General features: G+C 48.6%; 1 protein-coding gene across 2 annotated transcripts in view; it reads left to right on the top strand.

Annotated features, from left to right (window-relative positions):
* The first annotated feature begins 14,643 nt into the window (after positions 1-14,643).
* Positions 14,644-17,205, top strand: part of NHERF2 (NHERF family PDZ scaffold protein 2) — a 62,381-nt gene continuing 59,819 nt past the window's right edge. Inside the window, exon 1 of one of the 2 annotated variants that reach the window (XM_083712092.1) lies at positions 14,644-15,081. In XM_083712092.1, the coding sequence (XP_083568218.1) occupies positions 14,779-15,081 (303 nt within the window). In that variant the 5' untranslated portion in view covers positions 14,644-14,778. The remainder of the gene's footprint in view (positions 15,082-17,205) is intronic. The other variant, XM_083712093.1, reaches the window with a different exon arrangement.

The raw sequence follows: 17,205 nt of genomic DNA, 5'->3' as shown, positions 1-17,205 counted from the left end.
TGAAATGAAAACCCTGTGCTTTCTTGTGTTATAAGGATTAGACAAATTCTTGAGGACAGCAAGATGATTTCTCAATTTAGTAGTGAACTCAAGGGAGTGATTTCAACAGGATTGGAAGCCAAATGGGAACACTGAGGAAGAAGAAGGGGGGGGGGGTCAACAGGCCAAGGGGAACTCTGTAGTTAACAGAGGCGAAACAAATCTTTGCATGTGTTCTAAAAGGAACAAACAAACAAATATGGAGCCTCCCCCCAAAAAAACCACCAGTCAAAAAGGACTGAGTAGCCATAGAATTTGGGATGTTAGCTGGGAAAAGAAAAATTGGTGTATGTGTGGGAGGAAATGCAATGGAGTATTCTGGTAAAGGGCGTGGTGGATGGCTGGTGTAATACTGAACAGGGTGTGGAATTTTAACAGCGTAAAGTCTTGCGGCATGTTAAAGACCAATGGATTATTTTAGGGCATGAGGGGTTTTTTGGACTACAGTTTGCTTCATCAGCTACATTGAGGGCTATTCTCATTAGGAAGGTATGCCTGTATACATGACAGTAAAGTCGGAAGGGAATAATAGAATCATCTAATTGTAGAGTTGTAAGGGACCCAGAGGGTCATCCACTCCAACCCCCTGAAATCCAGAAAAAAATGTGTTACCCATCTATGGTCAATGGATCCAGCTACTGCTTAAAAAAATTTTTTTAATCGATCTGCTAACGAACAAACAGACACGTACAAACATGACTAAAAGAAAGAAAACAAAGAATAAAGAATTTAAACCATAAAGCATTGCAGCCTGGAAGAACTAAAGTATGAAGATATGGCACACCTCCAAAAGGATAATAAGGTATTAACTCAGACAAAGATTCTCGTAACAAGTAGTAAAGATTTATAAAAATAAGAGCAGTGCTTTTTTTCTGGGGGGAGGCAGGGGTATGCATATCCCTAAACATTATGTGAATCTAAGTCTTGCCTCATTGAGGGGCAGTATTTCAATATGAGTAGGGAAATGAGACTACTCCTAAACATTTTTTTAAGGGGGGAAAGCACTGAATAAGAGTATTTTCCAGCTGTGAGTTCCATCATTACTATATTTTGTACTAACTGAAGTGTCCAGACAGTCTTCAAGGGCAGCCCCAAGCAGCACACATTGCAGTAAACTATCCTAGAACTAACAAAAGAGAGTGGAACTGCACACAGATCCACTTTTTACCAAGGATGGGGGCATAGTTAAGACACCAGGAAAAGCTTTTCAGTAGATATTCAGATTATTGGAAGTGAGAGAAACTTGCTACGGAGAGAGCAGCTGCTTAGAATGCAGTTCTATGTCTCCCTGGTTGGTGCCTCAGCTGCGAGTGAAGTTTGTGGGGATGTGCAGAAATGCTCCTTTCTGAGAACGGGACTCAAATTGGCCTCTATTAATTCCTCCCTCTCTTGTTCACTCCCACAGATAGGAATTTGCGAGATTTGTGGCCTGTTAATGTCTCACTTGGGGAAGGGCCTCAGCTGTGGAGCTGTGTCTGGATCTTGGAAGCCCTTGCCCAGAGGGGAGAAGTAGATTACGCAGAAAGGCAGTGGCTCTCCAATGCCAAAGTGTCTTGTGCTGCCAAAGCAGGAGACCAGTGGAACACACAACACTTCACCAAATACACACCTGCTTCAGACAAGCCGGCATTTGCCACACATTGGGGGGGGGGGAGGCAGATACAGGCTGTCTGCACACATTAAAAGGGAACTGTAGTTTTACTGAGGTTGCTAGGAATTGTCACCTTGTGAGGTGCAATGTTCTAAATTTCCCAGGTGCCAGGTGCGTTTTGCTTTTGGACACGGGTCCAGTTGTGACTGTGTGGAGATTGAATCACTGAGCACCTTCATGGTGAGAGACACTAGAAATGTTTTTGAAATATGTGTCTGTCCTTTATAATTGATGTGGCACATTTCTCACTAAGTTCCAAAGGGTCATGTGAAATGAGGGGCTCAGTGCTAGGATTTGTCACCTTGTGAGGTGCAATGTTCAAAATTTCCCAGGTCCCAGGTGCGTTTTGCTTCTGGACACAGGTCCAGTTGTGACTGTGTGGAGATTTCTGGACGCCAGGTTGGCAACTCGCATCCCCATCGAGCCGGCTGATTTGTGCAGAGCAAAAGAGGCACGACTTATGCTTCTGAGCTGCCACACGAATCATGGACATCTTAGTCCTGGGCATCTTGGTCCTCCATCATCACATCAAGGAAAGGAAGTGCAGGGCTGAGTACAGATACAGTGGTACCTTGGGTTACATACGCTTCAGGTTACAGACTCCGCTAACCCAGAAATAGTACCCCGGGTTAAGAACTTTGCTTCACAATGAGAACAGAAATTGTGCGGCGGCAGCAGCGCAGCAGCAGCAGGAGGCCCCATTAGCTAAAGTGGTGCTTCAGGTTAAGAACAGTTTCAGGTTAAGAACGGACCTCTGGAATGAATCAAATACATAACCAGAGGTACCACTGTATATCCGACTGAGCTGCAGACTTTCCACAGGCCATGCAAATGGAGTTCACAGACCACAGTTTAAAAACCTCTGCCTAGTTAATACCATTTCCACTGTGTGTTTCTCCCTCTTGTATACTGGGATGAGTGAATTATTGTAAGAGCTCCAGTGAGACCAGAGAATCGCAGAATTGTAGCCCTGGAAGGAATCCCTGGGGTTATCTAGTCCAACCGCCTGGTTGACATGCCATTGTTGCAACCCTGGTTTAAGGTGCCATTTGGCTCCTAGCTTATAAATCTCAGTTTCTAACACTGTGTAAGGGGCAAACTACAACCCCCAGGATTCTTTGGGGGAAGTCAGGTTCAATCTCCGATGGCATCATCCAGGTAGGGCCAGGAAAGGCCTCTGTCTGAAACCCTGGAGAGCCTCTGCCAGCCAGTGTAGGCAACACTGAGCTAGATGGATCCATGGCCAGATTCAGCAGAAAGCAGCTTCCTGTGTTCCTTTTTATATTCCACAATTCCAGGGCAGACCACCTGTTTGGTGCCCAGAAGGTTTCAGGTCTAACCCTCATTATCTTCAGGTAGGGATGGGAATATCCTCTACATGAAACCCCAGAAAGCAGCTGCCGGTCAGTGTAGAGGACTATCCTGAGCTAGGCTGAACACATTGACTGTCTAAGGGCAGCCTCCTCTCATCAATTCAATCTGCAAAGCTTCTGGTTCCCATAATGAATGGCACTTGACAGGTGAGCTTTAAATGAATCCATTAGGCTCCCGGCATTTGCCCCCTTGTTTGTGCCGCTATATCTGCCTCTCAAAGGACACTGTGGGGAAGCAGGTCCTCCTTATCGAGAGGCAGAGATAAAAACACTGCCTTCCGAACAGAGAAGATTGGCTCGGCAGAAGAGGCCAATTCACAAGAGGCTGATGGAAACCAATCTGAGGCGCGTAATTGACGCATTAACATTCTCATCTCCGCTGCCCCTGAGTCAGAGAGGGTCCTTGACTGTGTCAATTACACAGAGAGAAACGCCAGGGCGTTCTAAGTCAGAGGGCCTCTCGGTTACCAAAAAGGCACTCAGAAAAAAGGCACCCAGCTCTTTCTCATTGATGCAAAGAGTCAGTCTGATTGATACCTTTCCGCAAGAACAGAGGGCAAAATGAGAATGAATGTGGATCTTTAAAGATATTGTTGCTACTGTTTTCGCTGCACAGGTATAGTGCTCCTGCCCAAAGCTGTTGTAAACAAGGCAAAATGAGCAACGGTGCTGCTCATCGCTGTCCAGGGTCAGGCTTAGGAGGAGTGGAGAAAGAATGAGGTGGGTAGTTAACTTAAAACCACCCACCCACCCACAATTGCTGCCCCAACAATTGGCACAAATCTTGAATGAGCAAAATGTTATTTCTTGTGTTTTCATTGGGTAGCATTTGGAGAGGGGTTGAATGAAGAAGTAGGGGCTGGACTAGATGACCCATGGATTCCCTTTCTACAACTCCACAGTCTTCAGTGTGCTTTTCTGTGTTAAGTTACATCCTCAGGATCAATAAGAAGCTTCGGTGGTGCTACTGTGTTTGGCCAACTGCTCACATTCAGCCTCTGTGTAAGAAGACACAAAATCATTCAACCTTATTTCAACAGTGGTCAACTGTCTTCAAAATGAGCTTGTTTTCATTGCATGAATACTGCTATTATGGGCCAGAATGACCCCCTGCCTCAGGATCTTCACCCTTGCAAAGCTATCACAACTCACAAAACCAAGCTTAAAGTTGCATTTTTGTTTTCTTTCTCTCACACACAAGCTGAGGCTGAACTGTGGAACTCATAACAGATCGGAGGACCTCGGCTTGAGTTTTCTTCTCTTTCTTTACCGTTCAGTGAACGTGTGTGTGTGTGTGGCCTTTGGGGGACTCAGGAACAGTGGCTGGAACTTCTCAGAAGGACGTCCACGGCAAAGCTAGCAGTGCCACCTGCTGGCGCCTCTTTGGAAATGCACCTGGGGAATATGGCCCCTGTCTTTCCCTTATCCATGTCCTCTTAACTCCTGGAGTGAGGGACCACATGGAAACATGCAAATCTAGGATGCACCTGCGCTTATTGGAACACTGGATCCTTCATTTGTCTTTTTCGCTCCTCATCAGAATTGCCTTGTTTCCAGTGATGGTCAGCCACAAAGGAGTATAGTGGAAGCAGCCTGGCATCAAGTCAGAACCTTGGTCAGTCTAGCTCAGTATTGCCTGCTCAGGCTGGCAGGGGCTTCCAGGGTTTCAGGTAGGAGTCTCCCCCAGTCCTACCTAGAGATGCTGGGGATTGGACCTGGCATCTTCTGCATGCAAAGTATTCGCTCTGCCTGTGAACTGCAATAAGTCCTACGCTAGGGAAGAGGCAGCCCACCTCCCTTTTCCTTAGCTCCCCTCCCAAATCTGGTATTCAGTGCTTTGGAACCTGGAGCAGTGGAAGCTTCTCCACTGGGGCTAGTGCAGCCCTGTCCCACCAACCTCACTCTGCCCTCAGCTGGCTCACAGCTGCCTGCCTTCTTTCTTGTAACCAGTCCAGTGGGTTGGCCTGCTTCTCAGCTTCCTTCCCCTCCGCACTCTCAGTGTTCCTCTTGCGCAACTCAGCAGGTGGGAGGATGAGGACCAAACTAGAATTAGACATGCTCTGCCTCTTATTGCCTCTGGCGCCACCTAGTGTTGGGCTCCCTGCCTTCTGGCCCGTCAGTCTCAATGGGGACCAGCCACCACTGACCTGGAGGTTCTGTTTTTCTACTGCGGCTCGTCATAGAAATGGTTTTAGTTGTCTGCTGCGAAAGCATCCTTCCCTATATACCTCCATCATTGCCACATCTCGCTAAGATATTAAAACCAGCCTTTCCCTACTGGTGGCCCTCCAGATGTTTTGGAACATCTGCTGCTCTCTAGGAGGTCATTTAACTGTCACCATCCCCTGTGGATCTCTGGGCTTTTGTTCTGAGTTCCAGCCCTGGCTGTAGTGCAGATTCTGTTAGAACAGGAGCCCCCCAACCACAAACATCTAGGTCTCGGAGGAAGGGTGGTATACATTGTGATTTCAAACTTTGCACAGCAGATGGCAGTGTAGAGCCAGCTTTGCTTTTCAGCGATGATACTTTCAAAAAATATGTCTATTTTTTCCAGGTTAGGGGTGGGACATATTCCTAAATTCTGATGACTTCTCGAATGATTTATTACATTTCTCCTCCACTTTTCTTTTTTAAAAAAATGATATTTATTGAAATTTCAAAAAAGGTTACAAAAGTAAGAAAGAGATAGAAAAAAGAAGCAAAAAAAATACAAAATACAGAAAAAATAAAAACAATTAAAAGTAAATCCATCTTTCCATAACTTATCTTTCATTTACTTGTTTCCCTGACCTCCTCACACCTCCCTTTTTTGTATTCCAGTTCAGTTGGTTAATTCCTTTCCCTCTTTGTTTTTATCTTAATCCTTTATCTTAATATATTATAACTTTACTTTCTCGCCTGTTAACAATCCATTTTCACATGCTCCTTTATAGCATTACTGCTAAAAACCACTTAACTTCATTCCCGACATCATTCTAACATTCACATTTCTCCTCCACTTTTCCTCCCATGAGTTCAGGGTTCCCTCTCACCTCCACATTCTAAACCTCACAACAACCCTGTGATGCAGGTAAGAAGACTGAGAGATGCCAAAATGATCAAAGGGTTTGTGAATTTCCCCTAGTAGGGAAGGTTGCAATGCTTGAGGATTTTCAGTTTAAAGAAGAAAAATGCAGGTAAGGGAGAACATGACAAGAAGTGTATCAGATTAAGCATGAATTCTACCAATTAACTAACAGACTCTGGTACCCTAGATCTATGGCAATACTATAACTCAGCAGGGGCATCCGCAGAAGCTAAATGATGGCAGATTCAGGACCGGCAAAAGCAAGGATTTCTTCGCCCAGTTAAAGGGTGTCCTTGGAGGATCAAGCTTCTATGAAGCCACTAAGGGGAGATCTGATGGATTGCCTTATTCCATGCACTCTGGCCCAGCCATTGCTGTCATAACCGTCATAAGAATTTGTCCTGCTAGATCCAGCACAATATCCTGGTTTCACATTGGACACCCAGATGTCTTTTTGGGAAACCCACAAGCAGGGGTGGAGGAAGGGGGGTGCGGTAGGGACGGTCTGCCCCGGGTGTCACCACTGAGGGGGTGACAAAATGCAGGGCAGCACTCATTGCGGGGGCTGCAGCACCAGAGCCACGCATCTCACCTGGGATGCACTGCCCAAATGGTCCGCCCACTGCCTCCCCCCAGCTATAGGGTGGCTGAGTGGCAGGAGGCAGGCAGACTCTGGAGGCCCCGCGGTGCGCCCCGTCCCTATGGGTGACTCACCTCACCCCTGGGCCATAGCTGTCAAACGTTCCTTATTTGGTAGGAAAGTCCCTTATCCCAGCGCCGTGTCCCACTGCTGTCCCTTATTGATGATGTCCCTTAAATTTCATGGCTTTCAAAGGAAGCAGCTCCTCTCCCTCCCTCCCTGCCGGCCAGAGAGGAGGGAGGCTCCAACTGTGTTGCTTGGCTGCATTGCTCACGCAATAAGGAGTCTAAGAACGACTGGGGGGGTGGAGCTTGCATGCCTTGTGCTGAACAAATCGGCCGCGTTGCCTGGGGACTCACCTTTGCTCAGCGCTTCCTAGCAGAGAGGTGGCGGTGGTTTTCCTTGCTGCATCCCCTTTGCCGGGTTGCTGCGCTGTGGGAACCACAGCTTGAGGCTTTGTTTGGCTGCTGGCTGGGCTTTCTGCCTTCGGCTCGGAGGGGCTCAGAAGTTGAACATACCTGTGCTCCGAAAATCCCTTATTTTGGCTGCTGATCCCTTATTTTCAAGGCTGCTGGTCCCTTATTTTCAAATCTGTAAGTTGACAGCTATGCCCTGGGCGCGCCGCCCCAGGCACCCAAGCGCCTTCCTCTGCTGCTGCCCACAAGCAGGACCCAAGCACAAGGGAGTTCTCCCCTCCTGCAGTTTCCACCAACTAGTATTCAGAAGAATTGCTGCCTCCAGCTGTGGAGGCAGAACACAGCCATTGCTGCTAGTAGTCATCAATAGCCCTCGCTTCCATGATTTTGCCTAATCCTCTTTTAAAGCCATCCAGGTTGGTGTCTGTCGCCGTCTCCAGTGACAGTGAGTTTCACAGTTTAACTGTTCTGCGTGAACAGAACTTCCTATTGTCTGTTCTGAATCTTTCAACATTTGGCTTCATAGGATGCCCATGAGTCCTGGTGTTAAGAGGAAGCGGGGGTGGGGGGGACTTTTCTTCATCCACTTTCCCCATGCCATGCATAACAAGTCATCTGCAGTGTGCTGCATGCACCAGGTATGCGCTGGGCAGCTGTACAGACCAGGGCTTCTAGAGTATTGGCCCCTGTCCTATGGAACACATTCTTCATGCGGACTAGACTGTGACCTTTTTTGTAGTCTACTGCATCAGCACGCGAGCAGTACATTATTATTAATAAAAATAAATGATAAAGAATTCTGCAGCCCATCTCAGAGAGATGGCAGCATTTGACAGAGGTCCAGTTCCAAGGGTCTTCTGGCGATTCCCTCACTGCGAGAAGTGAGGATACAAGGAACCAGGCAGAGGGCCTTCTCAGTAGTGGCACCTGCCCTGTGGAATGCCCTCCCACCAGATGTCAAGGAAATAAACAACTACAGTGGTACCTCGGGTTAAGTACTTAATTCGTTCCGTAAGTCCGTTCTTAACCTGAAGCTGTTCTTAACCTGAAGCACCACTTTAGCTAATGCGGCCTCCTGCTGCCGCCGCGCTGCCAGAGCACAATTTCTGTTCTCATCCTGAAGCAAAGTTCTTAACCTGAAGCACTATATCTGGGTTAGCGGAGTCTGTAACCTGAAGCGTATGTAACCTGAGGCACCACTGTATCTGACTTTTAGGAGGCATCTGAAGGCAGACCTGTTTAGGGAAGTTTTTAATGTTTGATGTTGTGTTTTTAATATTCTGTTGGGAGCTGCCCAGAGCAGCTGGGGAGGCCCGGCAAGATGGGCAGGGTATGAGTAATAAATTGTTGTTGTTGTATATGCTTATTTAAAAATGTGTTTTGTTGCTTTTCCAGTAAATATTACGAGATTGAGAAAGCAGGACAAAGCCAGGGAGATCTAGTCCAAAAAGGATACACAGAGCATCAATGAGCATCCATGAGAGGGGAATGCGGTGGCCGAAGAGCAGCTGGTGTTTAGAATTATGCTTTTTACCAAGGAGATGGCTGTGATACAATCTTATGGAAAGATGAAACCCTAAACAAAGAAAGGGTCGGGGAACAGATAAAGAGTCAAGAATCAGTAGTTGCACGATAGCAGCACAAGGTTGTATTGGTTATTAGTCCTACTGAGAACAGAACAATTTCATTCAACGATCACAACTAATTTGAGTCCATTAATTTCAAAGGGTCTACTCAGCACATCTACGGTATTTTATAGTTTTGTTTTTCATATTTTAAATTCCACCCATAGTTATAACTCTTCCCTCTGTTTTGTATACATTATAAAATGAAATAAATAACTGAAAAAGAACAGAAGGGACCGTATCCTCAGGCTGACATGTACAAAGTTGGGAAGTGTATTTATGGGAAAGGAGGAGAGGCAAGGATTAAAAGCAGGTCTATGTTACACCAGGAGCAGCGGTCAGGCATGGGAAGTCTTTCAGAAGCTGGCGTCTGTGGTACTCACTACAGCCAAATTTCCTCAGGAGTTGTGGAAAAAGATTAACCAGGCCCGCCCCAAAGAAGCAGGGTCGGAAATTTCCATATTCTCACGCCATCCCCTGCCACAGGTTCTGTGTTGCAGGAGAGAACTGGCCCAGGGCGTGATTGTATCCCAGAATTGCACGTTTTTCTCGTGCCATGTTTGCAAAGACTGTCTTCGGCACAGTGGACAGGTTTTTTCCACTGGAAAAGAAGATCCCCAAAGGTTAAGCGAGAAAATCTGTTGTAAAGCAGTGCAAATATTGGCTCTGCATAAATGCAGGATTGATGTGAAGGCAAGAAACCTTCTCTCTCTCTCTCTCTGCTATGACTTGACATGGATTCTGCACTCTCTCCAAGCAAAGTTGCTTTGGGTTTAAAGTTTCCTCCAAAAAGTCTGCACAGCAGTGTTACTGAAGGAGCTGGTTCTCAGTTCAGAGGAAGGGCTATAGCTCACTAGGAGAGCACCTGCCTTGCATGCAGAAGGTCCCGGGTTCAATCCTCAATGGCATTTTTAGATGGGGCTTGGTAGAGAGCCACTGCCTGAAACCCTGGAGAGCTGCTGCCAATCTGTGTAGACAATACTGACTTAGATGGGGCAATGCTCTAACTTGTTGCAAGGCAGCTTCCATGTTCAAACATTATGAGTGCCTAGATGGCCATGCCAGGAACACACATAAGAAAAAAAGAAGGCATACGATGGATTGACTGGGCACAGTGGTGAAATTAGGTAATTTCTACAGAGTGGACTTTATGATCTTATGCCCCACCTCCTTCAATACCTTTGGTTTAGAGCTTTGTGTTGTGACACATTGGTGTGTTAAGAACTGGAGTTGATCTTTAAAGGGAGAAGGCGGTCTGCAAGCACTTAAGGAAACCACCTGCCTTGGTTGAGTCACCTGGCTGAGTGGGGTTTCAAACCCTGGTCTCCCAGGTCATAGTCAAGCACTCTAACCATTTCGCCACACTGGCTCCCTGCATAGGAAGCTGGAGCAGAGGGACCTTCCTTGTAACGAGGCATTGATCCATCTAGATCAGTATGGGCAACACTGACCGGCAGTGGCTTTCCAGGGGTCTTTCCCCAGCCCTACTGGGAGATGCTGAGGAAAGAACCTGGGACCTTCTATCACTACTGCTGCTGCTGCTTCTTTTCCTTGGCAAGCAGCAAAAACTGGGGTGGCGGCGGTTCTTGAGCACTTAATAGACAGGCATACTTCATTGGTATTTGCCCTTGTTGGGTCTCAAGTTGGTTGAGGCTGACCCAGGGGATGGCTTTCAAGCCGAGAGTTGACCCACCTTTTTGTCCCAGCCTAGCTGTCAACCACGGGTATGCAGCGGTGGCCTGACAAGGTGACATTTCACAGCACGGTTTTAAAAAGCCGGAAAAACTGGCTTTCATTTTCTTCATGCGTGAAACGATCTCCCAGCCTTGCAACAAGAATGCTCCGGCGTGAGGAATCCGGTTTCTCTCTCTCAGCCCCTGTGAGCTGTGGCTCTCTTGAAACGGATTATCCTCTACGGCCTTCAGCCTTTTCCTCAGTGGGGTCCTCAACTCTTCCAAGTCACTCTCTTCTGCATTAAGTCTGTGGTGTCAGTCAGAGGCCATGTGGTGTCCGGTGGCCCTAATGATAACAAAGCCAAGAAGCCTCGTTTGCTTCTGCGAGGCTTTTTTGAGGTGTGCTTGAAGCCGCCTCCTTGGGTGTCCCCCCCCACCCCCACCCAGCAAGCAAAAAAACCAAACACCAACTCCAGGAGAAGAAAAATGGCAGGAAACCCAGCCGTGGCCGTACTCTGAAATGGTGGTGCCTTTTCCCTGACTCAGAATTGCAGAACATTCAAAGGCAAAGCGGCGGGGAACCTCTTGCAAGCACTAATTTTGTTGCCATTATGTCCCCTTTGTGAACAAAAGCAAATTTCCTGCAGGTAGCCCTTTGCGGAGGCAGAAAAGATTTGGGAAACCTTCACTCTGAAGGGGAGGGTTACAACATATATTCAATTCCCAGCATCTCCACATAGGGCTGGGAGAGACTCCCTGTGTGAAACCCTGGAGAGATGCTGCCGGCCAGTGTCGGCAATACTGAGTGAGCTAGATGGACTGTTGGTCTGATTCTAAGTCAGCCAGAATATTTCAAGGCTGCCTCAGAAAGGAGAGAAGAGACTGCCCATTTCAAGTGCCCTTTCGAGATGACTCAGGGGTTACTCCTTTTTTTGAGGAAGCCCAAAAGTTATGGCGGCAGTGGAAATCCCAAATTACATCCTTCCCACTGAACTAATCAACATGTTCTCTTATGAAATACCCCTTGAAATTAATGGGACAAATGAACAAGACTACTCCTCAACTTATGGCGTGATGACTTGGTTATTCCTGGTACGTGTAAGGCTGAAGGGGGATCTAAAAGAGTTTTAAACAAGATAAATCAACCAGTCACATCCTAGGCTTGAGCCTGTGACCTCCTGCATGTACTCTGCTGCTGCGCCAGGGCTCTTTATGTAGCCAGTTGGGTCCTGGTGGTACATAGAGAGAGATAAAACTTTATTCGCATTAGCCAATGGCCATAGCAACAGTAAAACATTACAGTATATGCAGAAAAGGAAATTTGATATAAAAGCACAATTTAAAGTCCTGAATCAGCTGTCAGTTAGTGGCCCTTATTCTGATTGCCCCTGCTATGAACCTAGCAACCTTTCCTGTTATCTGCTCATTTTGATCTGATAGAAGAAAGGGCCTTGTGGCAGTGGTTGAGCGCCCTGGGATGGTTAGTATGAGTGGGGTGATGATCTCGTTCCTCAGGTCTTTGTAGGGTCCTGATGGTGTATATAGGGGACATAAGAACATCAGAAGAGCCTGCTTGCTGGATCAGGCCAAAAGCCCAGCTAGTCCAGCATCCTGTTCCCAAAGCTGCCAACCTGATGCCCATGGGAAACAGTCGAGCAAATCCCAAGCTCAGCAGTGACTCTCTCCATGATACCAGCAGCAACCCCTCATGATGCCATCCTGCCCTGGGAACGGGAGATGCCCTATACAGCACTGTGGCAAACAGCAGCCACAGATGTAGCCTCATCCTCCACTGATTGGTCTAATCCCCTTTTGAAATGAAGTGTCCCCCCCCCCCCCCGATCCCTGTTTAGGGAAGCTTTTAATGTTTGATGTATTACTGTATTTTAATATTGTGTTGGAAGCTGCCCAGAGTGGCTGGGGAAACCCAGCCAGATGGGCGGGGTATAAATAAATTATTGTTGTTGTTGTTGTTGTTGTTGTCAAACCAGCAGCTGGTATTCAGACGCACGATGCCTCTAATAGTAGAGGCATGGCGATAGTGGACAGAGAAGTTTCTCTCCATGTCTCTTCACAAAGGAACTAGTGGACATCCAATGATTCAGGATAGTTAAAAGGAAGGGTTTGTTCACACAGTGTCAAGTTGAACATTGGAACTCGCTCCTTCAGGAGCAAATGATGGCCAACAACATGGGTGTCTTTAAGAGGGGGTTAGAGAAATTCACAGAGGAGAGGGCTATCGAAGGCTACTAGCCACAAGGGCTATGCGCTGCCTCCACGGTCAAAGGCAGTAATGTTTCTGAATACCAGTTGCTGAAAACCATGGGAGGAGAGAGGGCTATTGTGTTCTAATCCACTGGGGCACTTGGTTGTCCACTGTGGGAACAGGAAGCTGGGCTAGATGGGCCACTGGCCTGATCCTGCAGCTTCCTCTTATCTTCCTGTTTCGGGAAGCTCTTAATGTTTGATGTCGTTGTTGCTTTTCCTGTAATTTTGTTGAAAGCTGCACAGAGTGGCTGGGGCAACCCACTCAGATGGGCAGGGTATAAGAAATAAATTTTGTTGTTGTTGTTGTTACTACATAGCCATGACTAGTATTCATTTGAAAACCCTGTGTCTCCACAAATTTCTTGCAAATGTTGCAGGTGTGTGCTAGATGAATGCACTTTTAAAAAGACCAACAAAACGAATTAACTTTTGAAAACCAAATTGGTGGAATCCTACTAAATGCATAATGGCTTGGCCTGCAAATCAGGATGATCTGGGTTCAAGTCTTGCCTATTTCAGGCGCCCTCCCTTAAGGCAAGTCTCTCTCAGCTCCGCCCCCAGCATCTATAAATAAAGACCGACTCACCTTACAGGTTTGTCGTAGTCAAAATTACAAAGGGATCACGAAGCACTGATTATATACTGTACATTTTTAGTTGTGTTTTTATTCCCTTTTCTGCTGTAAACTGTACTTTTTATAGTATAGTACATTTAAACTGCATTTTATCTTATCTGTGTGTTGCCAGAGAACAATCATGTTGTGTGGCCTTATTTAAAAATAGTAAGCAAGAAAATAAAATGTGAAACCCTTTGAACACTAGACAGATGTTAAGCATTATTATTTTAAAATGCAGTGGCTGTAATAACCAGCAAGTGACGTGAATCTTGGAAACGTGAAGGGGATACCTCCAATTCTGTACACCAGCAGTCGCTGACCTGGCACTCTGAAGCAGTTTTGGACTACAACTCCCATCAGCCCCAGCGTCCTAAGACTGTGCTTCCTTGGGGTTGATGGGAGTTGTAGTCCCAAACAGCTGGAGGGCACCGAAGGTTGGCAAAGAAACATGCCTAACTCAATCCCGTTCCCACTGCATGCCAATGAAGCAAATGCGGAGTAATCGTAGGCTCTCTCCCCTTTTCTATCCAGTGTGGTCCAAGAATTTTCAACCATAAGTCCCATTATTCCTGGCTGATGGGAATCGCAGTCCAACAACATGAGGAGGGCACCAGCTTGGCAAAAGCTGCACCCCCCTTCTCCCTTTTGCCCCCTTTCTTCCGGGTACACTTTTGAGCCCCAAAACTCTTATTAAAGATCCAGCCCTGCCTGGGAACCCTTCCTGCTCCGAACTTTCCCCGCCTCGCCTCTCAAAAGGGTGGCTGCGGAAAGATGGGGATGGCGCTTTGCACGAGGCCAGAGGCACGCTTTGCTCCCTTTTCTGCTGGGCGGCTGCTTCACCCGGAGTCCCAAGGCTGGCCTTCGAAAAACTGTTTGGGGGTCCGGGGAGAAGGGTTGCCTTGCCCCAACGAACTCCGTCGCCCCTTTTAATTCATCCCAGCGCCAAAGGCTCTAACCCAGCCGCTTCTCCTGACCCCGCCGGCATCTGGGGGTCTTTCGCCCAGGCTGCCCTCGGGGGGAAGAGAGAGGTTACTGCAGGAGGAAGAAGAAGGGGGGACCCCCTCCCTCCCCATCTCTGGAAGGTTCCGGGTTGCAGCCTGGAGGAGGCGGGAGGGCGCAGCTGCGCCTTCGGCCTGCGAGCGCTCAGGGGGGCGCCGTCCGCTCGCGAGCTGGCCCATCGGTGCGCTGCCGCCGCAGCAGCTTCCAGGGCCGGGCTCTTGATCGTCGTCGCAGGCGCAGGCGGGAGGGTCGGGATGGTCCCTCGGGGCGGCCCAGCGGCGGCGACGCCCCCCTAAGGGCCGCCCCCTCGCCGCTCTCCGACCGTCGGAAGCGCCTGGGGCGCAGGAGGAGGCGGCTCGGGCGCTGCTGCCGCGGTTGCTGCTGCACAGGCTGCGGGCTGGCCGGCCGGCCATGGCCAAGGAGCAGGACGCCGAGGCGGCCGGCGCGGCGTCGGCGGCCGCAGCCGTGGCGGGAGGCCCCCCCGGGAGCCGCGCTCGCCAGCCGCCGCCGCCGCCACCTCTGCAGCCGCGCCTCTGCCACATGCTGAAGGGCGACAACGGCTACGGCTTCCACCTGCACGGCGAGAAGGGCAAGAGCGGCCAGTTCATCCGCAAAGTGGAGCCCGACTCGCCGGCCGAGGCGGCGGGGCTGCGCGCCGGGGACCGCGTCGTCGAAGTCAACGGGCTCAACGTCGAGAAGGAGACGCACCACCAGGTCCGGGGAGACGGTGGGCTTTCGGGGTGGGGTGGGGGTCGACGGGAAGCCGCCAAGGCTCAGCCGCAGTCTGCCGGTGCTGGTAGGGCTGACGGTGAGCCTCCAGGCTCAGGCGCAGTCTACCGTTGCTGAGCACCTGCGACACCAGAGGGCTCAGGTGGGGCTTGGGTGGACCTTCCTTGCCACGACCTGGCAAGGCACGTCTGACTCCTAAACTGGCATCTGTTTTAGTTTAACAACAGCGTTTGGGAGAAGAGGTGTCAATTAGTTAAAAGCAGGGCATCAATTAATTAAAAGCAGGGCGTCAATCAACGGAATCGATCGACGCTGGCAACCGTTTGACGTGGTGGCCAGATGGAACCCCCTGAGGCCACGCAGTCTACCTCTAAATGACGACGGCCCCCTAGGGAGCTGGCTGTCACCTTGGTGTTCTGCTCCGGAGACCTTAGAGGTGTCCGAAGCTGTGGGCTAGGAACTCGTAGCCTGATCCAACCTGCTTTGAAGGGCTGACTTCTGGATGGACTTGGAGTGCCAGATTGAGGGGAAATGCCCTTTTGGGGAGCAGAGGTGAAGACAGGCCACCAAGATAGGAGCCAAAAGGACTGTTCTCGTCCTCCTGCTGCTCTGGGACTGTCTGATAAGGGCTTCCAAACCAGCTTGCTTGCTCTTGCTGGTAGATATGTGTGAAGGAGGGACCCACCTTCAGAGCCCCTTTCCTGCCCTGGGTCTCAGGGTTTTCAGTTAGGAAGCTGCCATGTACTGAGTCAGTCCATTGGGTCCGTCTAACTTAGTGTCGTCTGGAATGATTGGCAGCAGCTCTCCAGGCTTTCAAGGAGGGTTCTCTCCCAGCCCTACCTGCAGATGCTGGAGATTGAACCTGGAACCTTATGCATGCAAAGCGGACATGGTTGTGGACCTCCTAAGGCCTTCTTAGTTGTGTGTACTTGTGAAGGTGCTGCAGCAGATACACGTCTCTGGAAGCCTGTAAGGTTCTTGTGGCTGCAAATGTTTCAGGCGTGCAAGCCCAAAGTCTTAGGTGCATGCATCGAAATGTAATGTTGGAACGCAGGAAGCTCATGTCAAGTCAGACTGTTGATCAAGTTGGATAGCTCAGTGGCAGAGCACCTGCTTTGCATGCAGAAGGTCCTGGGGTACAATCCTCAACAATAGTATTTCCAGGTTAGGTTGGGCATGTCCCTGTCTGCAACCCTGGAGAGCCTCTGGCAGTCACTGTGGACAGCACTGAGCTGCAGCCCTTCCCCAAAGATCTGAGAATGTAGGAAGCTGCCTTATAATGAGTCACACCTTTAGCTCAGTATTGCCTACACTTACTGGCAGTGGCTCTTCAAGTTTTTTGGCAGGGAGGCTTTCCCAACCCTACTCAGAAGAGGCTTTAAGCGACCCTTCGTATGGAGGGGCCTGACACCCTCTCTACCTACTTGGTCCCCATGACTTGCTCGCTGGATGGATGTTTTGGATCTGCCAAGCTGGGTGCCACTGTGGAGTCCCTTTTGACAAATATACCCCCCCAGCACCACTCTGTGTCTCTTGAGATTGGTGCTCTAGTGAATGCCTGAGGCTTGAGCTCTGGATCCTCGTGGTGATCCAAAAGAATTAAGCTGGGCAGGCAATTTCATTCCAATAACAATTTTTATTGATGCTTGTCCAAAGATATGCAAAAGTTCATACCCAGTACAAAGTATCTTTTTATAATACTCCAGAATAAAAGAAATGCTTTTGAAATCTAATCTAAAAAGGAACGGAAGCAAAAACAAGAAAACAAAGGAAAATAAAATAAAGAGAAAAAGGAAATAAATGAAAATTTCACATGCAGTCATGGTCACTCCTTCTTGGAATGCATATCGTGAAGCTAGGGAGAGTATAGAAAAAGAGCAGTGATAGCAACTGAGGTTTTTAGGCTAAGTATTTGCTCTTATAAACAGAGATTTTATCCTGTAGGACTTTTTTGGCTTAGGCAGAAAGGCAGCTAAGTACTGTGATGAATTGTGAATGGTGTAGAGAGCAGCCGGCACCAGCTTGGCGGATTCCAGATTTTGTCTGACTTCATCTGCTGTAGTCCAGCAACATCTGCAAGGCACCAGGTTGGTGACGCTTAGCACAGCG

Source organism: Podarcis gaigeae, assembly GCF_964106915.1.
Source record: "Podarcis gaigeae genome assembly, chromosome: 14".
Classification (NCBI taxonomy): Eukaryota; Metazoa; Chordata; class Lepidosauria; order Squamata; family Lacertidae; genus Podarcis; species Podarcis gaigeae.
Note: the sequence above shows the minus strand (reverse complement) of the source record. Positions and strands in the feature narration are given on the sequence as shown.